Source organism: Engystomops pustulosus, chromosome 10 (genome assembly GCF_040894005.1).
Source record: "Engystomops pustulosus chromosome 10, aEngPut4.maternal, whole genome shotgun sequence".
NCBI lineage: Eukaryota > Metazoa > Chordata > Amphibia > Anura > Leptodactylidae > Engystomops > Engystomops pustulosus.
This window is the reverse complement of record NC_092420.1, coordinates 67,368,656-67,396,096: the sequence shown is the minus strand read 5'-3', so window position 1 is coordinate 67,396,096 and position 27,441 is coordinate 67,368,656. Positions and strand designations below refer to the sequence as shown.

At 41.1% G+C, this 27,441-nt stretch overlaps 1 protein-coding gene across 1 annotated transcript; it reads left to right on the top strand.

Annotated features, from left to right (window-relative positions):
* Positions 1–5,515: 5,515 nt before the first annotated feature.
* Positions 5,516–26,788, top strand: GCLM (glutamate-cysteine ligase modifier subunit). Its single transcript, XM_072128762.1, has 7 exons — positions 5,516–5,895; positions 12,667–12,732; positions 14,856–14,940; positions 15,187–15,243; positions 19,351–19,553; positions 21,730–21,844; positions 22,271–26,788. The coding sequence occupies exons 1-7, from the start codon at positions 5,770–5,772 to the stop codon at positions 22,441–22,443; spliced, it is 825 nt and encodes a 274-aa protein (XP_071984863.1). The 5' UTR covers positions 5,516–5,769; the 3' UTR covers positions 22,444–26,788.
* The last annotated feature ends 653 nt before the right edge of the window (positions 26,789–27,441 follow it).

Genomic DNA, 27,441 nt, shown 5'->3' with positions numbered 1-27,441 from the left:
TCCCACACATCTATCACCACAAAATGTACTATACTGTTACATTCTATCTCCCTCAAACTTCCTAGGAACAACATCATCCTAGGATAGATTTCACATCCTTTACCACCAGGACAGGCTAGATCAAGGCCACATAGGTTAGTCTACATCTTTCTCATGATCTTTTACTGTCCCCTATATCCTTTCTATATATAATATGTCATATTTATTTATTTATCTATTTATCTGATGTATCCACAATGTAATTTTATTCCGCTACCTTTTATTTATATTTATTTGTTTGTACAGCAAAAGCTGATTTAAACAGTTAGAATCTTAGTCTCGAACCCGATTTTCCGTATGAATTTTCACCCATGTTCTCCATACTAACCACCTCTATGTACGAATCTATTTTTATTTATATTTTATGCATTTTACCTACTTGTGTCTATGTTTTTATATATATCTGATATACGTATATATATATATATATTTTTTAGAATATTGTATTAAAATCATACGGACCTGAAGAAGGGAACGGTACGCTCCCGAAACGCGTCGTCCTCGCATGCAATCAAAATAAAAAACCTTTTCTACACTGAGAAGCGCGGTCATTGATCCTGCCTTTTGTCCTATGTTTGTACAATCCTCATATACTGTAAGCTCTTGTGTCTCCCCCTCATCCTCATAGACTGTAAGCTCTTGTGTCACCTCCTCATCCTCATAGACTGTAAGCTCTTGTGTCACCCCCTCATCCTCATAGACTGTAAGATCTTGTGTCACCCCCTCATCCTCATAGACTGTAAGCTCTTGTGTCACCCCCTCATCCTCATAGAATGTAAGCTCTTGTGTCACCTCCTCATCCTCATAGACTGTAAGCTCTTGTGTCACCTCCTCATTCTCATAGACTGTAAGCTCTTGTGTCTCCCCCCCATCCTCATAGACTGTAAGCTATTGTGTCACCTCCTCATCCTCATAGACTGTAAGCTCTTGTGTCACCCCCTCATTCTCATAGACTGTAAGCTCTTGTGTCACCTCCTCATTCTCATAGACTGTAAGCTCTTGTGTCACCCCCTTATCCTCATAGACTGTAAGCTCTTGTGTCACCCCTCATCCTCATAGACTGTAAGCTCTTGTGTCTCCCCCTCATCCTCATAGACTGTAAGCTCTTGTGTCACCCCCTCATCCTCATAGACTGTAAGCTCTTGTGTCACCTCCTCATTCTCATAGACTGTAAGCTCTTGTGTCACCCCTCATCCTCATAGACTGTAAGCTCTTGTGTCACCCCTCATCCTTATAGACTGTAAGCTCTTGTGTCTCCCCCTCATCCTCATATACTGTAAGCTCTTGTGTCTCCCCCTCATCCTCATAGACTGTAAGCTCTTGTGTCACCCCCTCATCCTCATATACTGTAAGCTCTTGTGTCTCCCCCTCATCCTCATAGACTGTAAGCTCTTGTGTCACCTCCTCATCCTCATAGACTGTAAGCTCTTGTGTCACCTCCTCATTATCATAGACTGTAAGCTCTTGTGTCTCCCCTTCATCCTCATATACTGTAAGCTCTTGTGTCTCCCCCTCATCCTCATAGACTGTAAGCTCTTGTGTCACCTCCTCATCCTCATAGACTGTAAGCTCTTGTGTCACCTCCTCATTCTCATAGACTGTAAGCTCTTGTGTCTCCCCCTCATCCTCATAGACTGTAAGCTCTTGTGTCACCTCCTCATCCTCATAGACTGTAAGCTCTTGTGTCACCCCCTCATTCTCATAGACTGTAAGCTCTTGTGTCACCTCCTCATTCTCATAGACTGTAAGCTCTTGTGTCACCCCCTTATCCTCATAGACTGTAAGCTCTTGTGTCACCCCTCATCCTCATAGACTGTAAGCTCTTGTGTCTCCCCCTCATCCTCATAGACTGTAAGCTCTTGTGTCACCCCCTCATCCTCATAGACTGTAAGCTCTTGTGTCACCTCCTCATTCTCATAGACTGTAAGCTCTTGTGTCACCCCTCATCCTCATAGACTGTAAGCTCTTGTGTCACCCCTCATCCTTATAGACTGTAAGCTCTTGTGTCTCCCCCTCATCCTCATATACTGTAAGCTCTTGTGTCTCCCCCTCATCCTCATAGACTGTAAGCTCTTGTGTCACCCCCTCATCCTCATATACTGTAAGCTCTTGTGTCTCCCCCTCATCCTCATAGACTGTAAGCTCTTGTGTCACCTCCTCATCCTCATAGACTGTAAGCTCTTGTGTCACCTCCTCATTATCATAGACTGTAAGCTCTTGTGTCTCCCCCTCATCCTCATAGACTGTAAGCTCTTGTGTCACCTCCTCATCCTCATAGACTGTAAGCTCTTGTGTCACCCCTTCATTCTCATAGACTGTAAGCTCTTGTGTCACCTCCTCATTCTCATAGACTGTAAGCTCTTGTGTCACCCCCTTATCCTCATAGACTGTAAGCTCTTGTGTCACCCCTCATCCTCATAGACTGTAAGCTCTTGTGTCACCCCTCATCCTTATAGACTGTAAGCTCTTGTGTCTCCCCCTCATCCTCATATACTGTAAGCTCTTGTGTCTCCCCCTCATCCTCATAGACTGTAAGCTCTTGTGTCACCTCCTCATCCTCATAGACTGTAAGCTCTTGTGTCACCTCCTCATTCTCATAGACTGTAAGCTCTTGTGTCTCCCCCTCATCCTCATAGACTGTAAGCTCTTGTGTCACCTCCTCATCCTCATAGACTGTAAGCTCTTGTGTCACCCCCTCATTCTCATAGACTGTAAGCTCTTGTGTCACCTCCTCATTCTCATAGACTGTAAGCTCTTGTGTCACCCCCTTATCCTCATAGACTGTAAGCTCTTGTGTCACCCCTCATCCTCATAGACTGTAAGCTCTTGTGTCTCCCCCTCATCCTCATAGACTGTAAGCTCTTGTGTCACCCCCTCATCCTCATAGACTGTAAGCTCTTGTGTCACCTCCTCATTCTCATAGACTGTAAGCTCTTGTGTCACCCCTCATCCTCATAGACTGTAAGCTCTTGTGTCACCCCTCATCCTTATAGACTGTAAGCTCTTGTGTCTTCCCCTCATCCTCATATACTGTAAGCTCTTGTGTCTCCCCCTCATCCTCATAGACTGTAAGCTCTTGTGTCACCCCCTCATCCTCATATACTGTAAGCTCTTGTGTCTCCCCCTCATCCTCATAGACTGTAAGCTCTTGTGTCACCTCCTCATCCTCATAGACTGTAAGCTCTTGTGTCACCTCCTCATTATCATAGACTGTAAGCTCTTGTGTCTCCCCCTCATCCTCATAGACTGTAAGCTCTTGTGTCACCTCCTCATTCTCATAGACTGTAAGCTCTTGTGTCACCCCTTCATTCTCATAGACTGTAAGCTCTTGTGTCACCTCCTCATTCTCATAGACTGTAAGCTCTTGTGTCACCCCCTTATCCTCATAGACTGTAAGCTCTTGTGTCACCCCTCATCCTCATAGACTGTAAGCTCTTGTGTCACCCCTCATCCTTATAGACTGTAAGCTCTTGTGTCTCCCCCTCATCCTCATATACTGTAAGCTCTTGTGTCTCCCCCTCATCCTCATAGACTGTAAGCTCTTGTGTCACCTCCTCATCCTCATAGACTGTAAGCTCTTGTGTCACCTCCTCATTCTCATAGACTGTAAGCTCTTGTGTCTCCCCCTCATCCTCATAGACTGTAAGCTCTTGTGTCACCTCCTCATCCTCATAGACTGTAAGCTCTTGTGTCACCCCCTCATTCTCATAGACTGTAAGCTCTTGTGTCACCTCCTCATTCTCATAGACTGTAAGTTCTTGTGTCACCCCCTTATCCTCATAGACTGTAAGCTCTTGTGTCACCCCCTCATCCTCATAGACTGTAAGCTCTTGTGTCACCTCCTCATTCTCATAGACTGTAAGCTCTTGTGTCACCCCCTCATCCTCATAGACTGTAAGCTCTTGTGTCACCTCCTCATCCTCATAGACTGTAAGCTCTTGTGTCACCTCCTCATCCTCATAGACTGTAAGCTCTTGTGTCACCTCCTCATCCTCATAGACTGTAAGCTCTTGTGTCACCTCCTCATCCTCATAGACTGTAAGCTCTTGTGTCACCCCCTCATCCTCATAGACTGTAAGCTCTTGTGTCTCCCCCTCATCCTCATAGACTGTAAGCTCCTGTGTCTCCTCCTCATCCTCATAGACTGTAAGCTCTTGTGTCACCTCTTCATAGACTGTAAGCTCTTGTGTCCCCCCCTCATCCTAATAGACTGTAAGCTCTTGTGTCACCCGCTCATCCTAATAGACTGTAAGCTCTTGTGAGCAGGGTCCTGACTCCCATTGTTCCATATGACTGTTTGTACTGTAATGTAATATTATATTTATATGTGTCTCCCATAATCTATAAAGTGCTATTTAATTTGATGGCGCTGTATGAATAAAGATTATTAATATTTTCTTGTGGACTTGGTTTTTACGGCTTATACTGTGCGCCCCAAATGCCATGTCCTTTATTCATTGGGTCGGTACGATCACTGAGATGCCAAATTTATACAGGGTTTATAATGTTTTTATACATTTACAAAAATAAAAACCTCCTGTACAAAAAAATGTATTCTTTATTTTGCCATGTTGTGGCGCTGATAACTTGGGAACGTGTGGTGTCATTTATTGCGACTTTTGATGACATTTTGCGACAATTTTTAGGACTGTACGGCTTTTCATCACTTTTTATAGAATTTTTAATATTTTGCAAAAAAGCTGCATTTTCAAATTTGCCGCTATTTTCCATTACTGGGTTAAACGCGGGGAATAACCATTATTATATTTTGATAGATCAAACATTTTTGGACGCGGCGATACCTAACGTGTTTATGATTTGTAATGTTTATTTATCAGTTCTAAGGAAAGGGGGGGGGGATTCATTTTTTTTATGCAACTTTCTTTCAGACCCCCTAGGGCACTTTAACCCTAGGTTGTCTGATTGATCCTACCATATACTTACATACTAGAGTATGGCAGTATATAGGGATTTTCCTCATCATCTATTACAGTGTGAAAATCGCACACACATTGTAATAAATTGTTTAAAACATTTGTGTATGACCCGAGGCTGTCATGGTGACGATCTAAGCCAATATGGCGGCACCCACGCACCTTTGGCTTTTTTTAATGCCGCCAGCAACTATCAAAGTATTAACGCCCGCGATCATTGCTAGTAGTCTGCAGATGTGTTTTGTAATCTGATGAAAGCAATTGTCTTCTGCGCCTTTGAAAAACTCATAAAAGTTGGGACCCTGATAAAAAGTTAAGGGAAACTGCTTCCCAACAAAATGCTAATGTAAAAACGCATCACAGAGGCAAAAACACAACATAGAGACAGGAGGGCCTTAAACACATGCAATAAAAGGGAACAGGAACGTCTTTCCAAATGCGTCAAAAACGCAACGCATCGTGTGAACGCGGCCTCACACGTAAGGTGAGCGGCTCCGGTGTTATATAAGGTGTCCCGGGCTCCACTGAGGTCACCAGTGCTGTGCGCACTCCCGGGCAGCAGGTGGCGCTGCTCCTCCTCGGTGATGATAACACTGGAGCGGAGCAGCGTGAGGCGCACATGCCGCGGTGCCCGGGGTGAGTCACGGTTACACAGCACTTCTCCTGAGCGCTGGCCGGCTGCCCAGTCATCGTGCTACAGCAGAAGCCGCCTGTATAATAGACGGGAGCTCAGGCGGGGCGCACACACTACAAGCGGCGGAGGAGGACACAGCGCATCATCCTACACACCCGCAACATGGGCACAGACAGCGGAGCAGCCAGAACCCTGCTGGACCGGGCCGGCACCCTGCACCTGCACACCGGAAACCTGATGAACTGGGGCCGGCTGAAGAAGAAGTGCGCCCTCAGCACCAGTGAGGAGGTGGGCTACACACACTGTGCAACTACAACTCCCAGCACTCCCCGCACCTGCAGCCGGCACAGGGAATTCTGGGAGTTGTAGTTTTTTACAGATCACCTTCTCTCTGTAGAGATAGATGCTTAGTGATGTCAGATACAGCACCTTTTGTAAAATTCATGTACTTTGGCGGTGGCGTGCTCCCATTCCTTGGTCCTGATTGTGTTAATGATTTTTCTAATTTTTTTTTATTGGAATTTGATCAGAAAAGCTGTCAAAGTTGTCAGGGGGCGCCGTTGATAATATAAGCCATACCTGCGCATGTGAGGTGTTGTCATCTGAGTTTTTATAAAGGTGTGGGGTCCTGATTTGGAAAGTATCTGCTGTAAAGTATGAATGTTGTCACATGGAGTCTATGGGGCGGCTCCTTGGATCATGTACACATTGGGGCACATTTACTAAGGGTCCGAATCACACATTTCTGTCGGGTTTGCTGAATTTTACATTTTGCGCTGAATTGACACTGGTTTTTTGCGATCGGACTGTGTCGCGCCGGCTTGAATGCGATGGAAATCTGGGGTGTGGCCATCGGAAAACCTGACGGATTCAGAAAAAACTCGTGTTTTTTTTTTTTTGTTTGTTTTTTTTTTAAATTGTGTGGCTTGACACGCACTTACAAGCACCAGGAAGAAGATGGTGAACTCCGGCGGACCTCAACGCAGCAGCGACACCTGGTGGTCCAATTACAGCAAAACATTTTGAAACGCCAATTGTCACTGGGGCAACAATAAATTTTGTCTGGAACTACAATTATAAAATATACAGGTTTGACTTCAACTTAAGAACAAACCTTTGGAAGCTGTCTTGTTCATAACCCGGTGACTGCCTGTATATCAATTTTTTTTTTTTATATTCCAATTTATGAAATTTTGTGTATTTTTAGGAAAAACCATTGATTTGTATTTATGTTGAGGAAAAATGGAATTTAGAATTGAATGCTTTTTCTTTGTATTTACACATTATTCAACTTTATTTGGAACATATTAGTTTATTACTTAAAGGAAATCTACCAAAAACCTCAAGCATGGATAAGACAGGGCACTTGCTCATAGTTCCAGGCACCGTGACTCTGGTAATCTTCTTATATCTGTTATCTATGGTCTCTTTCTTTTTTTTAAAATCAACTTTATAAACTATGCTAATGAGCCAAATGTGCTATGGCGCTGTTAGCTTTACAGGCTGTTACACTGTCTCCCCACTGATCCCTCAGCACCTCACTCTTCTTCTGCCTGTTGTACTCACTGCTGCAAAGGAAGTTTAAGCACACAGTGGGAGGGGGGAAGGGCTCCTTCACTGTGTAACAGCCTGTGAAGGTACAAGGATGGACTCTGGTAACATCTCTCATCAGTATAATTTATAAGTTAATGTTAGAGGAAGGATGCCATGGATAGCGCCTGGATCTATGTGTAAGTGTCCCTAGTTCATCACGCTGGATTTTGATGGTGGATCATAATCTTTCTTTCACTTTCCAACCCCTTTAGCTCCAAACCTGATCATTTGTGTGGTTATTTCCCCTATTTTTAGCTGACGATACTATATATTCAGTAAGGGGGAGGTTACTTTCTCTTTGCTCTTGAGGTCCCCTGTCAGCATGACTTGCAGAATGTCCTTCCTGTAGTAGATTGGTTTGCTGATTAATCCTGTATTTACCTTCCTCTAGTAGTTTAGGAAGGGTCGCACAAGGGCAACTAAGTGTCTGTGTTTTTGTTCAATTTTCTTTACTAGAAATTATAAAAATCTTGTTTGTAGCCCCTTTATGGAAGTTAAAATGGGTTGTCCCCAGTACTTAAAGGGGACCTACCACCACGATTCTACCTATAAAGGTAGATCGGGTGGTAGGTGGATGAATGGGACGTGAGGATAGCCCTTTTTGGGCTAATCCTTACGTCCCGGCTATCCTTTTGTAAACTTTAAATGTCTTTATATGCTAATTTTTTTTAAGTGGCTACTGGGGCGCGGAGTAGCTGAACATGAGGCTACTAGTCGCGGCTACTCCACGCCCCAGTAGCCTCGTTCCTCCGCCTACCAGGTAATCTTCAGCGCGCAGCTCCTCGCATGCGCAGAACGCAGGGTATTCGAACGAGGGCGCGCAGCTACGAGGAGCTGCGCGGCAAAGATTACCTGGTAGGCGGAGTAACGCGGCTACTGGGGCGTGGAGTAGCTGCGACTAGTAGCCTCATGTCCGGCTACTCCGCGCCCCAGTAGCCACTTAAAAAAAATTAGCATATAAAGACATTTAAAGTTTACAAAAGGATAGCCGGGACGTAAGGATTAGCCCAAAAAGGGCTATCCTCACGTCCCATTCATCCACCTACCACCCGATCTACCTTTTATAGGTAGAATTGTGATGGGGTAGGTTCCCTTTAAGTTATCCCCTGTCCACAGGATAGGCAAGGATGAGCTGATCAGTGAGAGACTAACTTATGGGACCTCTACCGATCACAAGAGAGAAGCGGGACCTCACCGGATACATCAGGAGTCCAGAGCCTCTTGGTGTATCCTGCTGCCCCGGATGCTCGGCGAGGTGTGCCGGCGTATGATACAAAACCCAAATGGGTCCGCTCATCTCTGCTCTTCAGCCTTATATGTCCTCTTATTCTGCTATTGGGGGTTGATATGTTGAAGGTCTACAATTTCTCAATGACCTATTCATAAGATCAGCCATCTATGAGTTTGGTGTCAGTCTTTATATATTTTAGGTCATATTTTTTTTCATATTGCACTTTTGTCACAAAACGAGAACTTGATCAGATGTTTCTCCCATGAAAACCACATCTTCCTGTAAGTGGACATATAGACTTGACTGTCTTCTTCATTACATGTAGATTCATTAACCCCTTATCACCGACACTAGTTTTCAGCTCAATGACCAGACTCGATTTTTCAAATCTGACATGTCTCACGATAATTGGTTATAACTTCGGAACGCTTTAACATATCCTGGTGATTTTGAGAATGTTTTCTCGTGAAACATTGTACTTCATGTTAGTTATAAAATTTAAGTGATAAGTTTTGCGTTTCGTTCTGAAAAAAAGTGAAAATTTGGTAAAAGTTTGTAAAAATTCTTCATTTTCCAAGTTTGAAATGTTCTGGTTTCCAGACAGGAAGTAAAACTACCCAAAAAGTTTGATAATTAACATTTAAAGAATATCTGCTTTATGTTGTGATGATATTTTATGCTTCCGGTCATTTTTCTAGGATGTTATGAGGCGCAGAACTTTAGGTGCGATTTTTCTTATTTTCATGAAAATTGCCATAACTCACATTTTGAGGGAAAACTCAGCTGCCAAGTGACTTTGAGAGGCCTAAATAATAGTAAAACCTCATAAATTACCCCACTATAGAAAGTTCACCCCTCAACGTATGTAAAACAACTTCTATTAAGTCCATTAACCCTTTAAGTGTTTCACATGGGTTAAAAAATATGGACCTGCGATTTAGAAACTATGGAATTTTTTTGGAAATACATTCATTTAGGCCAAAACTGACATTTTCAGAATAAATTAAATGATGAAACGCACTGCAATGTTTGATGCCCAATTCCTCCCGAGTGTACTGATACCCCATATGTGGTGGTAAACTGCTGTACGGGCGCACGGCCGAGCATAGAATGAATGGAGGCACCGTCGACAGCAGATTTGTATTGTCACATTGTACGACCTATACATTTTTATTTTTTTTGGTAATGTGATCATATGAGGGCTTATTTTTTATGGGATGAGATACAATGTATAAATAATTTATTTTGGGAGTCTATAGCTTATTCATGAGATTTTATTAACTATTTCAAGGGGGACACAAACAAAATCATCAATTTTTATTTTGGATTGTGAGCATTTCCCAACCCAGCCACCCCCCCCCCCCCCCCCGCTCACCGTAACGTAAAAATAATATTTTATCTTTATTCTCTGGTTCACTACGATTGCGGTGTTACCTCATTTATATAGTTTTTCTTATTTTGCTCAATTTTCCTGAGCAAAACCAATATTGGAGAAAATCGCATTGTTTTTACTATTGACAACTTTTCAGGGCCATAACTTCTGTATTTTTCTGTTGTCCGATCTGGTTGAGGGCTTATTTTTTGCGAAAACAGTTGTTCTTTTCAGTCGTATCATATTAGGGAACGTAACTTTTTTTGATCACTTTTTAGAACATTTTTTGTGATGGTGTTTGATGAAAAATTGTATATTATGGGAAGTTTTTCGAGTTTTTTTTTTTACGTAGTTCACCGAGCGGGTTCAATATTGATTTAGATTTATTGTACAGATTAATACGGACGCGGTGATACCAAATATGTACGTGTTTTGTGTTTTATATACTTTATTTGCATTTTATGTGTCACTGGGGAGATTATGGGACTTTTATTTTATTTATTTAATTATATTATAAAAAGATTTAATTTTTTTTTTAACTTTTTTACATTTTCTACTTCTTGGCTTGAATAAGCGATCATCCGATCGCTTATTCAAGCCTTTACACTGCAATACACTTGTATTGCAGTGTATAGTGAAAGTAACTGAGCATGCTGCGCATGCTCAGTTACTTACAGCCGGGTCCTGCCAGGAAGGCAGGACCCGGTGAGAAGAGGAGCCGACAGCCCCGGGTCACTCGTCGGAACCCGGGGCAGCGGCAGGAGGGATCGGATCCCCCGGTAAGCACACCGGGGGGGGTGCGATCCACGGGGGACACACTTGCACGCCGCGGTCTGCATCACATTTATAAAGAGTTTTAAGGGACTTGTACGACAAAAGGAGCATGGCAATGGCGGATCTTCATATAGGTGGGATGGGCAGATGCCCGGGGCCTTCTTCTTCCTAGGGGTCCACACCTGCCCAGGGTTTTGCATCAAAAGATCTGTGCAACAAAAATTATGCTAACCCGACAGGATTTTGTCCCAGTATTCTGGTGTAAAATAAAATGAGCAAAGTACAACTGGACAGTCTTCTACTGTGTCAGATCTATCATCCAGCATCAGACACTTCTATGAATCTGGTACAGTAGAAGACTCTAGTCTAACTCTGACCGGTCTAACCCTATGACACTTTTCATAAGGTTCATAAATGTGGCCCATGGTGTTATAAGAGTTTGGCAAGGATTGTAATCCCCAAGAGGTACCAAAGGTTGTACTTTCTGGTTATTGTTGTCATCACTTTTTGAGATGGGAATTGAAAGTTTCTAGTACCTAGGAGCATGGAGTCCATGGAGCTCAGTTGTGATTATTTTGGCTATAGACGATGGCTCACAAGCCCATTCATGAGCGTGTGGGATTTCCTAGACCAAACCTATTGGACCAAAACTGAACTCTGCATGTCCATTCAATTCAATGATTTGGGGTTTGGTACAGTAAATCCCAAAAGCGCCTGGAGGGAGTTTATCTAATCAAACTAGCTGGTGGGCAACAGCTTGACTCTGTGACTGGCCTGATGGCATCTACATGTCTCAACTTTGTCATTGCTTTTGACTGTCTGTAAAGCCCCTACACAAAAACGCAATACAGAGGACTGTGCCATCAGTGATCCTACAGAATCTCTATGGTTTGAATAGATCTATTTTTTTTCAGTCATTTTGGACAATAGCTAAGCCCTGATGAACAAAAGCCAAACAACTCTGCTTACATTTTGTGATATAACCTAATTTTACTCGTCTTGTGTCTTTTTGCCGTGGTTGTTGAGTTACCAGCACATCAATCCAAGAGAACCAGATTTTACATCACTAAACTACCAGCCCCCTGAGGGGATGAAATGTCCTTTCTAGAATTCTCTCTTTTATATAATATCTCATCTATTTGCCTAATGAAAAACAGTCACCTGCAAAGTCTTATGTAAATGAGCAGAGATGAGTCGCGCTGAGAGGCTGAAGAGGGAGTGTCCCTTCAGACTCGTTCACAGTCTCTAGAAACATTGGTGTTTTTGGTTTCATGTTAAAGGTAAGAATCTCCTCTTTCAGACCGCATCAGGTTTGTGGTAACTAAGTTAATTATAAATGAGAATGTGAGCTGCAGATAATGATCCAGTTTCTGCTTTCTTCTTTAACTGCCTTTTACCGCTCATGTTCACTAAACTACAAGCCTGAGTCTATCTGAAGGCTGAGATTCTTGTCTTTAATAAAAACAAAAAATGTGCTGAAAAACCCAACCTTTGCTTATACACGTGTACAAAAAAATAAAGTTACATACTCACATTGCAGTGCTCTGCGCAGGTCCTCTTCTATCTTCTCTCTGCATGTAACTGCACGCATCCATGTGCTCTTCCGGCTGGCACACGCTATGGTGCAGAGAGAAGAAGAGGGGCCTCGGGGAGTACTGGAAGGCGAGTATGTAGGTTTATTTTTTTTTTTATTTTTTTTTTTTATACGCTGAGGATGTAGGAGAAGGGGGAGGCTGGCTGCATTGGGGCATTCTATAACTTGGGGAGGCTGGGGGCGGGGGCTGCATGGGGCTTTTCATTACTGGGGGCTTATAAGCAGTTATTTAATGGTACAATTAGGTACCTCGGCTTATACTCAGGTATATACAGTAAATTGGTGAGATTTTACATAAGGGGTAGTTCTGAAAAAGAACATTTCATACGCTCACATACCAGATTAAAGGGGGTTAAAGCTGATAATGGTTCCTTTAAATGTTCAGGGACTTGATGCTCAATTGTTGCTTTAACTATTACGTTTTTAAAGGAATAGAATATTTTATTAGTAATTTAAAATTTTTAGTTAATTTCCTTTTTTTTTTTTTTCTTCCAGCTGGGGGATTGCATAAGGACTACATTGAATGAATGGAGCATGAAGGTTTCTCCTGAGCTTTTACAGGTAATCATTTTGTATGTCTAGAATTTCTCATTGTGGGTTTTGCTAAATACTGTAGTGACCTACAATGTAAGATTCGGTCTTCATTTTGACATCCGCACATTTTGAGCGTCTTTTAATCTGTCACACCATGTTCTATAAAAACTTTAAAGCTTTAAAACTCTCAAGCGAGTGAGAGAATGTAATGTGACCTAATTTTGACAATCTTTTCATTAATCCCCAGCAAAATGACTTTTTTTTTTAATGCTTTTTTAATGCTTTTTAAGGATTAAAGTGGAAATTTCATTTTCAATAGTGAGATGGAAAGATACATTTTTTATTTTTTTGTAACTTTGCACCCTGTGTTATGCCTGAGTTTACCCCATGGTCACTGCGATTTCTGTGCCATTTCACTAGTTAATCATTAAAGACGATTATCTCTAGAAGTCAATTACATTTTGGCAGGATAAGCTTTGTGTACACGAACTAAATCCCCCTCCAATTTTTTTTTTTTTTTTTTATGCGATCTGCAGCGGTATCCAATCATGAGTAATTGCTTGGTTTAGATGTTCATTTTTTAGATAATTTCAACTACAAATTTCATTGAGAAGTAATTTTATCCAACAATAAAGGAGCAAAAATTTTAAAAAAAAACTATTTCAAAGCAAAAAAAAAAAAAAAAAACTTGAGGAAAAACCTAAGATTAGACCAGGTACAAGAAGTTCTCAACCAGCAAAATAACTGACTCCTAGCTGCAACCTTAGGACTAATGAGAGAAGAGTCATTTTTTGCCTGTGGTGTCAAGTTTAGAAACTGCAGGCCGTTTCTTTGGTTCCATAGTACCTAGAAATATGGTGTTATATTAAAGGAAACCTACCTTCTGGGTTGTATCTAACAAGTTGGATCCGATGGTAAGTTGCTTTATAGAGCCCCATCCTTATTTTGTTTAAACTTTTTTTAATAAAGCAGAACCTAGTTAAAAATAATATCTTTTATTTATGCAATTTTTTTTCTACGGGCTACTGGGGCGTGAAATAGCTGCGCTGTTCTTCTAGATTCTGCTTTATTAAAACTATACACAAAAAGGATGGGGCTTTATTACGCAAGCTACCATCAGATCTATCTTATTAGGTGGATCCCAGATGGTAGGTTTCCCTTAAATATATGAACCTCTTCTTTAAGATTGCATCAGCAATGTGGTTCTATGAACTACAGTATTAGAGATATGACTTTAACTTAGCTGTATCTCTGGCTCTGTAGATCATGATTTGAAAATTGAGAATATTCTCTTTAATCTGACACTAAAAGCCAGTTTCTAGGTACTATAGAACTGGAGATTTGGGGCTTCTGGGGTCCCAATCAACCTGAAGCCTCTTTACATGACTCGTCTCAGGCAAAATGTGACGTTCACATTTTTCACCTTTTGTTGCTTTCATCTGCTTTTGATAATGTGTGGATTAATACAAACGGCAGCCTGGCTTTCTTATGACTGATATGATGGTGAACGGCTCTGATGGATTAGACATCTGGTATGTAGAAGGGCTTTGTCTGAGAGCAGACGGTTATTATAACCAAGGCGCGACTTTTCACACTGTTAGGAACGTGTAATCCCTCCAGCATTTCCGTATTCGCTTGAGTTCAATATTTGGTGAACAGTTTGGTCCCAGTGTATTGGAGAGGAAATACTGTCTATAAACCGAGGGACTATATACATACTGATAACTAAGCCCCTCAGATTCTGCTCCTTGTTTGCATCTCCTTGGTCATTTCTGTTACTTAAAGGACATATAAGAAGTTATTATAACTCTATATCCTGCAATAAAGTTATAAAAGTTATCCAAATTAGCCTGGGGCACTCAGGCTATGTCCTAATGTCACCCAAGTGTCTCAAGGAAGCCTTATATTTTAATATATACACACCCCCACATACACCTCTCCTCCCATCACGGTAGGTGACTGCTGGGGCCACTAATGCTATCTACATTATAAGACATGATGCTTCCTAGCATTGAATCCAGTAATAGAAGCTTCAAATTGGGTAGAGTGTTGAACAGTGAACGTGTGTGCTGCACTATAAAAGTTAATATGTGCATGAGAGCATCTACATGTGACTGTTATCCATAATGCGTCCCTCTTTAATTATTCAGGAATCTCCAAATACACTGGAATGTGCCATGACCCCAGCACTGGAGACCATAAACCCAGAAGAAAGGGATGAAATGAAAGTCTCAGGTAAATAGATTTATATTGCTCCTTTATACCTTTAAACATAGGTTCTGTTCACACAAACAAAATTCTTCACAAAGCAGTCCGAATAGTAATAGTATGCGGGGAGCTGCCCTGACCGGTCAGGGGTACGAGATTGGTGGTGGGCTGATCAACTATTTTATATACAGATCATAGAAATTGCTTAGTATTTTATTTCCGCTTATCGGTTCTAACCAATTTTCCCCCTTTTTTCCCCCATTTCTTCTGAAGTAAAACTCTTTATTTTGGGCGATGGCCTTTCTTCGCTGGGACTTGCTGTAGACATGGGTAAGTCTTACAAATCTACATCTCCTATACCTTTTTTTTATTTATTTTTTTGTTCCTGCAGAGTTGTGAAGGTTTTTATATCAATTGACCTTTATTTTTAGTAACACACGATGTTGTCATTGCTTGCCAGAATGGATTATGAACGGATTATACTCCTGTGATGCAAAATTTCATTTCTGGAGTTCTGATCACTAGAGCCCCAATTGGCTGACTGATTTTGTCCATTATATGACCCAAAAAAAAAAAACGACAACAAAGCAAGTCGCCTGTCATCAAATTGTTAGGTGCATAGCTAAATGTACCCCAGTAGTAATTCCATAGTCAATCCACAACCATCAGGATTTTGTTTTGCATCTCAAAGCTGTTGCCATTGCTAATATTTTAGGCAATGGGGAGATTTATCATACACTGGCGCGCCGGATATGTCAGGAGGCTCTGGCATTTTTTGGCTTCCTTTTTTCTTTCATTTTTGAGACTTTTTATGGTGTTTTGTGCCCATTTGCGCCTGAAACTGTCTCCTTTCAAAATTCACGTTATCGAGTTTTCTGCAGTGTTCCCATAACTTTCACCTGAATCCAGTTGTGAAAGTTGCCACTTTTTAAAAAGTCACAGAAAAGGCAAAAATCTAATCCTGTCCCTAACCAGGCGTAGGAATTATCTTTGAGATGATTGCAACTTTTTTTTAGTCACAAATTCTCTAAAGACCAGACAACACGTGTATCAATGGGAAAAACCGCAGGGCATCAAGTATCTATAAATGGCAATTCTAAAATTTAGATGGTAGGATTAGGTCATGGTCTTGGTCGTAGGGGATGAGATTGCAGCGTGTCCTGTGTACTGGGATATGGAATATGCCGTCAAGTGGAGTAGATCATCAATATGCAAAAAGACAGGCGCTTCCCAATCACAGAAATCGTTTATTTTGGAAACCATACCGGGTGGTCTACAGGGGGCGTGAACAGCTCCCTTCTTCAGGTCCATTACATGAAAACAATAATCCATTAATGTACTATACAATAAAATCTTAATTTATTGGTAAGGTCTAAAAAGTTAGTATAATACTACTCAGTTGCATTGTTAAAAGTAATATACATATTAAATGTGAATAAAAAACCACATATGTAGCATGGACCTGAAGAAGGGAGCTGTTCGTCCCCGAAATGTGTAGTCCACCCTGTAATGTTTCCAAAAAAAACAATTTCTGTGATTGAGAAGCGCGGTCTAGATTACTGTCTTTTTGCATATTAATGATCTACCACATGTATCAATAAGGAAAAACCACTAAGCTACATCTGACCAGTAGAAAATCCAAGAAAAGTCCCAAAAAATAGACGGACAAAGCTGGATTTATGATACTTGTGCCCCATAGACTGCCAGGTAATTGGTAGCCCCAGTGAAGAGCTGTTGTAGTTGTTCTGGTTCATTGCTATTGGACAATTTTGAAAAACTTAAGCAGCGCTCCATGACCTGGGGGTATGATGTGGTCGGCTAGAGACCTTCTCTTCCACACCTTCCCCATCAATGATAAAAAAACTAAAGTATTCAGTTCGGTTACTGTAAGGTCGGCCCATCTTGTTTGTGCAGCAGAGTTTATAGTTCAGAGTCTGGATCTTATCTATTTTACGTTACAGTTGACTTGTTGCTTGGAGTTTTCCGTGGCAAAGTATGTGATGGGGACTGAGCAGGTCTTATCCTGGATTATACTATTTTGGCAACGCTTTATAAAAACGGGCCTGACCTCACATGAACTGGTTTTCAGTAACACCCATTGTGTTTAAAGATATGGGGATTCTGATGTGAACCACATTGAAAATACACAGCTATTTGGCAGAGATTGTGGCTGGCGTCAGTACTAAAGAGTCCGTGAACACAACAGATTAGCAAACATGTGTTGTTAATACTGTATACAAGTTCACATTCCATAATCCTCGCCCTGCCAGAGGCTTGTGCGCTATTGTGTCCATGGCCTTGTAATAGGAAGCCAGGCATAGTGTACTGGGAACAGATATGTATATAGTATCCATCACACAACGGAGCAAACTACTTACTCCGCTTTTTCCATTTTGTACAATTTCCTAAATTTCTTTTTTTTTTTCCATATGTTTTTAAATTCAGGGGAAAAATATAATTCTGTACAGGCCTATGGGGGTAGTCATCTTTCCTGAGCTGCTGCATATTCATTGATACACTACAGTGCCATGGATCACAGGAACTTGTCATTTTGAGATGTTTGAAAATGATGGCTGCTTCCTCCTAAAAAGAGCGCCACACCTGACCATGGTATGCATCGGTATTGCAGCTCCTCTGTATGGAGCGAAGTTACAAGCCATGCACTTACCAGGGTCAGGTAAGGAGCAGTTTTCAGAAGGAAGTGGCTATGTTTTTCAACATCTGGAAAACCACTTTATTCAAATCAAAACTTTTTTAAAACCTATCCTGGGGTGGTAGACAAGGAATTGGGGTCCACCACCTCTTGTAAATTATGTGATTGTGTCTGCTATGTGTTACCAATCACTATAATCCATGAGTTACTGTCTGAAAAGTGATCTTTATAGAACAGGAGGTGTCGGAATGTTATTGGGCTCAGTCACTAGAATAAGATTGCAAGATTTAATTATTTGTAATGAAAGCAGTTTTCATATTCTGTAGACAACCACCTTTCACAAGATGGGGAATAAGTGTCTGATGACTGGAGGTCCGTCAGGGTTTATGTGATTGGGTTCCCCATTAATAAAATATTAATAAACTTGGTTTGTTGTGTTGCACCTTATGAACTGACAATTGATAACCATGGTGCCTCTCTCCTGGTCCCAGTGTCAGAGGTTACAGTAGCTGATACTTTCTATGATTATGGGACTATGTTTTAATTGGCGGACGTATTATCATAATCGAGACTAAGATTTCCCAGGGCCATAACTCATTAGTTTACCCATCAACCATAAATTCGGTGGATGAGGATCATCTGCTATTTTCTCTGGATGTACTTATAACTTATTTTGTGCATGGTCCTGCACAACCTTTTACTTATATCACCCTGTACCTCTTTCTGTATGGTCTTGTATGTTGTTATAAAGAAAAACCTTAAAAATAGATATTTTGAATACAAAAAAAATTAATTAAAAATACGTAACTCAGAAAATGACTGATTTGGCAAGCTCTGTGTAACCCTGCGTAACCTGTGTGTGCTATATAGATAAAGGAATTATTATTAATGACCCTTTTGTATAAATCATGTTTTAATCGGACCTTTTCTCTTACCAGTCTTCCACATGAGTCTTGCCAGGTATTGCTGTACGGAGTTAAACTTTCCCAGTGTTTCTTTCATTGCCATAAGGGCGTGAACTTGGCTTGTCCTTATCTGACTTTGACATGTTTGTGTTTCTCATTGAAAGCTTGGATAGAGATTGCACTAGGGAAACGCATGTACCATATTTTTCGGACTATAAGGCGCACTGGATTATAAGGGCGCACCATGAATAAATGCCATCTAAAACATCTAGGTTCATATATAAGGCGCACCGGATTATAAGGATGAATGACCAGCAGGTGGCAGACCTGTGCACAGTTCAAGGCAGCGGTTGTCTGTAAGTACGGTTCATATATAAGGCGCACTGGACTATACACCATGCCTTTGATTTCTGAGAAAATCTAAGGATTTTTTTGTGCGTCTTATAGTCAGAAAAATACGGTAATCAACATCATGCTGTTTTTTGAAAATGTAGAATTTTAATTCATTTAAGTCATGTTGCAAAAAAGACAGAGTCCCCTGGTCACCCTGTTTCTAACCCAAAACAAACCTTTGAGACGAGACGGATCCCCATCCACCAGTATAGTTCTCCATTCCAGCAGGTGACCGCTTAAAGCCTCTTGCTTAATCCGACAAACTCTCTCTACACACTTCCAGGGTTTTTACCATTCTGAACCTAGAATCACTAAACTGAACAGACTGGGGGAGTTCAGTTCAGTGATTCCAGGTTGGTTCCAGTAATCCTGAAGACACACAGAGTAAACTTTGCTTGTGGTTGGTTTCATGCAATAAATCTGTTAAATTGAATCCCATGTTGTGTGACTTGTCATCACCTCTCCCATCTTATTGTGTCCCCCCAGCCTGTGCCACCCTTGATATTGCACAGTTGGATTCGGTAATCATCGCTCCACCTCCTTTAGAAGATGGAACCGTCCTTACCTTGGAGCACCTGGAGCCCTACTGGAGAGAGCTGGAAAGTCTTGTACAGGACAAAAAAGTTGTTGCCATAGGGACATCGGATTTGGATAAACCACTCTTGGAACAGCTTTACCTCTGGGCACAGGTGAGGTTTTCATTACTGTCTGCCTGAACATCATGTGCTTTGTGTGTGGGTAACCTATAATTTACTATGCTGGTGTAATAGTGTAATCTTTTAGCTTTTGCTTTGTATAGATGAAATGTCATCATATTTTTTGTTGATCTCAAAGCTCTTTTGTATGGAGAACAATAACAAAGTAGTTATCTGATCCTACGTAAGTAAAGCATTTGTTATTGTATGACGAAATGTTCTACAACCTTCTTATTTCACTCCTGATTTGCTTTGTTGCTGATTTCAAGATCTCTGCTTGCAGTCATCTGAAATTTCATACCTCGTCTTGCTTAGAAATGTGCAGGTACCCTCACAAGAGAGGGAAAGGATTCATGCAAGTGGCCAGGATGCTTTAAATACACTTAGCAGCGGTAAAGGGGTCTTGCCCATCACTTAAAGGACATCTACGGTAGCACTTACATGTGAAGCTGTTCTTGATAAGTAAAGAAACGGTACAATTTGTGAGAAAAAAAGTGTTGCCTGAGCGGCTCTCACCATCGCCGGCTTTGAATGTATTCATGCCCTAAACTGCTAGTCCTGCCCCAGCTCTCTGACATCCCCGGCCGGGAGCAGGCAGTGCGTGGTGTGAATAAATTTAAAAGCTGGTAATGCCAAGAGCCACCAACTCATTTACATATTTATTTTTTAAAACTTTTTCTCACAAATTGCGTTGTTTCTTTACTCACCCAGAACAGTTACACTTGTTGCAATAAGAAAACACACGTAAGTTCTCCACATCTAACATCAGTGAAAATGATGGAAGATGTCCTTTAAAGGGGTTGTCCACTTTCAGCAAATAATTCATATGTAAGGAAAAGTTATACAATCTTCCAATCTACTTTCTGTATCAATTCCTCACGGTTTTCTAGATCTCTGCTTGCTGCCTTTGTATAGGAAGCTTCTTTGTTTACTTGCATACTGTGTGTCCTTGATTTATTGTTCAAGCTTTTTTGGTACATTGTAATTTTGAGCAGGGGATAAGTCTGTAATTTACTTAGTGCCCATATCCTCAGCTTTATCTCTTTTGGATTACTTCCAGTGGATAGAAATCTGACCATGGTCACACAGGTGCACAACTCGTTATATCACACAGCTCTGATTACTCTGTGATATAACAAGCTGTGCACCTGTGTGACCATGGTCAGATTTCTGTCCACTGGAAGTAAACAGAAGATTTCTATAGAAAGGCAGCAAGCAGAGATCTAGAAAAACATGGGTAATTGATACAGAAGGTTGATTGGAGATTTGTATAACTTTTCCTTACAGAAACGATATAAATTATTTGCTGAAAGTGGACAACCCCTTTAAGTTGCATATCAGTAGGTTACATTGCCACTTTACTATTGAACGTTTTGGCCTCTCGGAATTAGACCCAGCACAAAGATACTACCAGCTCCTTGGCTCTGCAGGCAGTAGTTGTCACCATTTTAGTTAAAGGGATTCTCCAGCCACATCTGCACATATGTGCAAGATAGGGTATAAACGTGCTGATCAAATTGGTGGTGGGGCCCCCATGGATCACAGGAACGGGGGTCCATTCTAGCTAAATGAACACACATGTGCGCCTGCTGCTCTATTAATCTTTATGGCACTGCAGGAGATGGATGAGCTCACTACTTGGCTACTTCAGTCACTGCAATAGATAATGAATGGAGCAGCAGTGCACGTGATGAAACTGTCACTTCATTTGTTTGGGGTACAACAAACCCCTGTTCTTGTTATCCACAGGGTTCCCATGACTGGGACTGCCACAAATAGGCATGTTATCCCTATCCTATGGCCAGGGCGAAAACTTGATGGGGATGGATAATCCCTTTTAAATATTGCTGTGCTTTAATTTCCCTGTACAGCGGGTGGCTGGGGCGCCGTATCCTGTACTGTAACTACTTCATTGTCCAGACCAGTGAGGGCCCTATAGTTTAGATCTCCAACAGTGATTCCCAATCCTAGTGCTTTGTACTAACTGTACTAACTGGATGGGAATTGCCATCTAGTAAATTTTTCTGTCCACATACAAGTAGATTGTTTAAAACTGTAGGAAAAGTTACATATTTGGAGAGTTCTGTACATTTTTAGTAAAGGGAGATTATTGCTAATGTTCTTGTTTGTACCTCTTGCTTACTCACATATATGAAATTGTCTTTGACAGGTCAAGCCAAGTAGTAATCAGGTGAACCTCGCCTCTTGCTGTATCATGCCCCCAGATCTTACAGCCTTTGCAAAGCAGTTTGACATTCAGTTATTGACACACAGCGATTCCAAGGGTAAGTCAATAGACTTGACTGGTTCTAGTCTTTAAAGCTGTAAGGGTGGGGGGATATTAGTGGTACCTATAGGGATCTACCCTGGAAGTTAATATGTGCCCTGTAAAAATAAGAAATTCAAACTTATCTAGGGATATTGGTCTTCTTTGGGGGGGGGGGGGGGGGCGTCGGGGAGGATGGTTTTTATGAAGAGTATTGCAGAATCAAAGAAATTGTACACTTTCCAAAGAATAGGGTCTCAGTAAGGCTTCAACTGTTGGAGCTTTCACTGAATAGGGACCCCCTTATCACACCTTGTGAAGGGTCACTGCTGCTCCAATAAATAGGGGATAATCATTGAAATATTAGGTGATCTAGTATATGTTGTATGTGGTGTGCAATAAATTACCATCTCTTCTCTACATAATCTCACTTCTTTCCCCCCAGAAATCCTATCTGAAGACAGTTTCCAAGAAGCTCTTCGAGAAGGCACCCAAGGAGCTCAAGTGGATGGTTGGTCACCAGAATGGATCTTGCGATATTCTGTTATTGTTAAAACACGTGGAATTATAAAGTCCAAAGGTTACATAATCCAAGCTAAGAGGAAAGCTCTCCATTAACAAGTGTGGGGATCCAGAACAGGCCACTGGCGCTATAAAACGCACATTAACGATCCTTGGGTAATAAAAGAGAGACCAAAATAACTCGTGCTGCTAGGAAGTACCTGCGGGCCTGAGTGTTTACAATTGGATACTGGGGATCATGGAGAAAAGCGTGAAAAGCAGACCCTCCCTCTAAATTCTGGCAAATGTTTGAGAGTTTATTGTGTTAGTAGTTACGTCACTCGTTGGCTCCGGGTAAATGGCACAAACAGTCTCCGCATTGTTCCGTCTTTTTCATATCAGATCATGGATTATGTAGTTGATGTGAATCATAAAAGGCATAATCGTCCTACAAAATAATATGTCACAATTGTTAACCCCTACACAGCTTGACTAGTAGGTACTTTACTTTATCTTTGATATAAGGATACTAATAGACAGGCTTGCAACGCAACGGGAACATGTCGGTGCTTTGTAGGATTATCCTGATCTTTTGATATTCCTCCTGTCCAGGGACTTGGACCTTTCATCTTTCTCCTACTTTCAGAAAGTAGGTTCTTGTTGTTTAGCACAATGCAGACATCAAGATTAATAGTTAACACAGAAAGTTGTGAACAAGGATAAGAGATAATATTTCGGCGCTGTACTTTGAAGGTTGCAGGATTTTATTGTCCTTATCTGTGTTTTTCAACCCCAATATAAGGACCTTGGCTCTAAGATATGAAGTTACTCATTGAGTTAGAGTAGGGATCTGCCAGGAAATGGATTTTTTTTTTTACCTAATTAAGGGTGCAAATTCTAGGAAGGCAAAACTGTATGAAGCAGATGCTGATTAGTCTATTGAAGAGAAAAATTCCTTCCCGAATCCAAAGATGGGATCAGTGTCTCATAATTTTTTTTTTGTCCCCATCACATTCCTTCAGGCCATCTTGAACATGTACAAAGTATCTGCTATTACAGCATTTTTTTATGGGATATCATTCCACAATCTCACTGCTCTTACTGTATATACAGAGACCTTCCTTGAAGCTGCTGGGCCTCAATTACATTACTAGTCTCCCTTAGGGTGATGGCACACGTGGCGTTTTGAATGCGTTTTTGAGCAGTCCGTAAAAAAACTTGTGCGTTAAAAAACGCATGCTTTTTTGACAGGTTTGACCAATTATCTTAATTCAAAAACACATGCGTTTTTTGACGGACTGCTTTAAAAAGGGCCAAAAACATGTTCAAAACTCAATGTGTGCCATCGCCCTCATATGGGGAAGAGCCGTCACATAAGCTCCCTGGATCCAGCCACATCTTCCACAACTACTTGTCACACCCCTGGTCCAGATTTTTCTATATATGGAATAATAATTTGCAAACAAATCGATCACCAGGAAGCAGCACTCCAAAGACGATTGAAGATTGATTCGGCAATTGTGCAGAGCGCAACGTTTCAGCCAGTTTGATGTAGGCTTGAAAATAGCTGAAACGTTGCGTTCTGGCAAATAAAGCTTTGGAGTACTGCTTCCTTGTGATTGATTTATTTGGACATCCTGAACCTTGAGCCTGATTTGCTGAACCCTTAACCCTCTCTGGGGCTAGATCCTCACACCACAGCGCTGCTCATCTTCCCCTTGTTGGTTATTATAATTTTCTGTAATTTTTCGGAGGCTAATCGTATCATGACTGCTGCTCGTCATATATACATGACCGTGGACCCTGCAACCACTCTCCTTTGTGTAGATGAGAGGACCAGATATGTTTTTTGTATATCATTATGACTTTGTCGTCTTCTTTTCATTATAAATGGCTTTTTGCTGCCTGCTCCTATACGGAACAGCGGAATATGTGCAACTCGGCTAAGAACAGTCTAGTTATAATTCAAGGCATTGGAAGTGTCAAGTTGTGCCCATTACCTATGAGCGGACTCCATGTTTAAAGCTCCTTAACGTGCGTGGCTACTGCCTGTAAGACTGGAATTCCGGATTGCGTGGAATTGTTAGACATATTAGAGGTTCCATAGCAAAGATTGCTGGGCTACCGCAGGCGGGAACATACTGTATATCACCGCATGCAGCAGATCTATGGTCCAGTTAGTTTGCAAGGTTTTTTTTTTTTTTCTCATTCTACAGAGTTAACGTTTTAAGGTTCAATGGTCTTGTTAATAATGTAACATAGTGAAGAATATTTAATTATTATACAGTGTGAGCGTTGCCGATAGTGTAGGAGCTCACAGCGATAGTTAAAGGTAATGTTTGATTATAAATATGTTTTGTATATACAGCGCGTTTTTCGTTAGGAATAGAATTTTACCTTTTGGAAAACTTGAAGTTAATTTATAGCATCAGTTTATGGTTTTTGTCACCAGTTTATGTTGCTACAAGAGGAATGGATTATTGTTCTAACTGGGACTTTTTGCATCCAGGGCTCCCTTGGGGTGCGGTCACATGTCGCGTTTAACGGGTGCGTTTAAAAACGCATTGCAAAAGCTGAAGAGAGATTTGCCTAATTAAACAGCTGTTAACACTTGCGTTAACAAACTTGTGCATAAATGTGTTAACACATGCGTTTTGTAAACTCAAGTGTTAACAGCTGTTTAATTAGGCAAATCTCTCTTCAGCTTTTGCAATGCGTTTTTAAATGCGACATGTGACCGCACCCTTAGATGAATATCAACCCAGTTTAAATAAAGGGATTATACGAGTAGTGGATTACAAAAACGTGGCTGCTTTCTTTCAAAAAGAGTCAAGTTTTTCAGATTCTGATAAAGGTTGGTAACCCCCATTAAATAGGGTTAATGTGTGTGTAGCCACCCACCCCGGCAAGCTGGGGCAGAACAAGCTTTAGGGAAAAAAGTGTCCATCACTGCCTCCTGTTACAAACAATGGGTGGAGAATTTTCCTCTCCTTGATTTTAACATGTCAGAATGAGCATAAACTTGGGCTAGAAGCACCTGGCATTGGTCAGTCCGTGAATAGAGTACAGTGTTCTGGCCAGATTTCATGGACTAACCCCAGAGCAGAGGACAGGACTCCGTTATATATGATACAAGGAGTCCCTACTTCCCTGCAAAACAGCATTGCTGAACTGTAATCAGGATCCCAGTGGGGAAGAAGGGACTCCTTACATCATGCATCACTATGGCACTGTGTTTAGTCTCTGAAATCCGAACAGTGCACGTAATGCGATTCATGAACTGACAACAATCGTGTCTCTGGACTTGGTGTGAACCTACCTCCTATAGAAGAACTTCATCATTTTACATCTCACATTCCTTAGAATTATATCAAACTTGTTTTGTGTTTCATTGTCCATTTACATATTTTATTCAGACTGTAAATATTTCTACCTTGTTTTACAGAATGCCAGGATCGCATTCCTAATTTATAGGGAAAAATATTCTCTCATCATTTTATACACATGTTGCTAGCGTACCTCAATTCATGCAGTCAGGAGGGTTTTATATTGGGGCTGGTATTGTACAAATGTTATCTGTGGTATTGCCCAGGGCCCGGTTTTCATTTTGTAGACTAAACAAAAGAATTTGGCTCCGGGTTTGTTGGAATTGCTGATTTATTTTTATATTTTACGTATATAGTTCCCTGCATAAGATAAGATCTTCATCACAAGGACATCTATACAGTGTCCAATCAACTCTGAGAACTCTGTTCTGTTTCTGTGGGATTTCCCGGCTGAACAGAGGACTAATGAACTGAACTCCATTTATCCGTTCAGTTCAGCATTTGCCAGTTCAGGCCGATGCATCCCGCAAAACGTGGAGCAAGTTTGTCAAAAGGATCTCTCTCGCATACAAGCCTTACACAAACTAATAAAAAAGATTGATTAAAATGGGTTTCCCCACTAATCATCCCCGATCCCTCAATAATGCGTAGTCTTATAAATGAGAAATGTTACTATGGACAGTGTTTCCTAAACCTCAATCTGAACTGTTTGTGCATGGATCACTATCCATAGACCATCCTCTTCATAGATGCATATCCAGTCTCACAGAAGGGAAGTAGATTGATGACATTTGCATTGATGCCCTTTGATTAGATTGGAAGCACAGTAGACATTATTGCCTTGTGACAATGTCCTTTTTTTATGGGGAAACTTTTTCTTAATCTGTCACAACTTTGTATTTCCTATGGTGCAAGTCTCCGTTTTAATGGCATTTCTTACACCGTTACTAATACTTGTTTTTTTTGTGTGTGTTGTGTTGTCATTTATACCTCTTTATAATCCACTCTGTGTAATGAGGTCCACTAAATATCCGGCTTGTGTGCCCCGCAGAGTTGTGCTGCTGCTTTTATGTCTATGATTTGCTGCAATATTACTTTTTTCCTGTTACTTGAAATAAACTGATGCTGAAAACTGACTGTAGTTACTGTGCCAATTGTAGAAGCTCAATATGTGAAGGAAACGTTACACAGCACATGTATTTAAAAGGGTTCGGGGAAAACCAAAACCACTTCCCAGCAGTCTATTCCTCTATCCTGTGGGGGCTGGGGACCCTCAGCGATCATGAAAATGATGATCATCATCCAAAAGTCTTAATATAGAATGGAACGTTTACCCCTCTCACTTCTATAGGATTTCTGGATTAAAGCTCTGCAGTTTGCCTTCTTTTTAGGACTATGGGTGATAACTGTCCCAAAAATACCATGGAATTAGAGCGCTGTCTATACTTAAACAATTGGGTGCACTGGGCAGTGCAACATTTACAATCCCAATAGCAAAGCCATATGTTACACAGAACTTTTAGGCTATGGATATACTGCATCATGGATTATTGACCCAGCCAGGTCCCTTATGGCATAATGTGCAGCCAGCGTTGTATAGATAAATCACTGGATTTGTGCCTTGTACATCTGTCACATAGGTTTACAATCGTCATATGTTCCATTGTGATACGAATACACCCAAAGGAACCCTCCTAGTACACAGACATTACTCCCCGGTTCAGGTTAGTTTTAACTATTTTCCACAATGTACAAAATATTCCTCTTTTATATTTAGTCATTGGTCCTT

Coding starts and splice junctions, on each gene's coding strand:
- GCLM (XM_072128762.1), top strand. CDS start 5,770: ATGGGCACAGACAGCGGAGCAGCCAGAACCCTGCTGGACCGGGCCGGC. Junction 12,733..14,855: donor TTTCTCCTGAGCTTTTACAG/GTAATCATTTTG, acceptor TTAATTATTCAG/GAATCTCCAAATACACTGGA. Junction 21,845..22,270: donor GACACACAGCGATTCCAAGG/GTAAGTCAATAG, acceptor CTTTCCCCCCAG/AAATCCTATCTGAAGACAGT.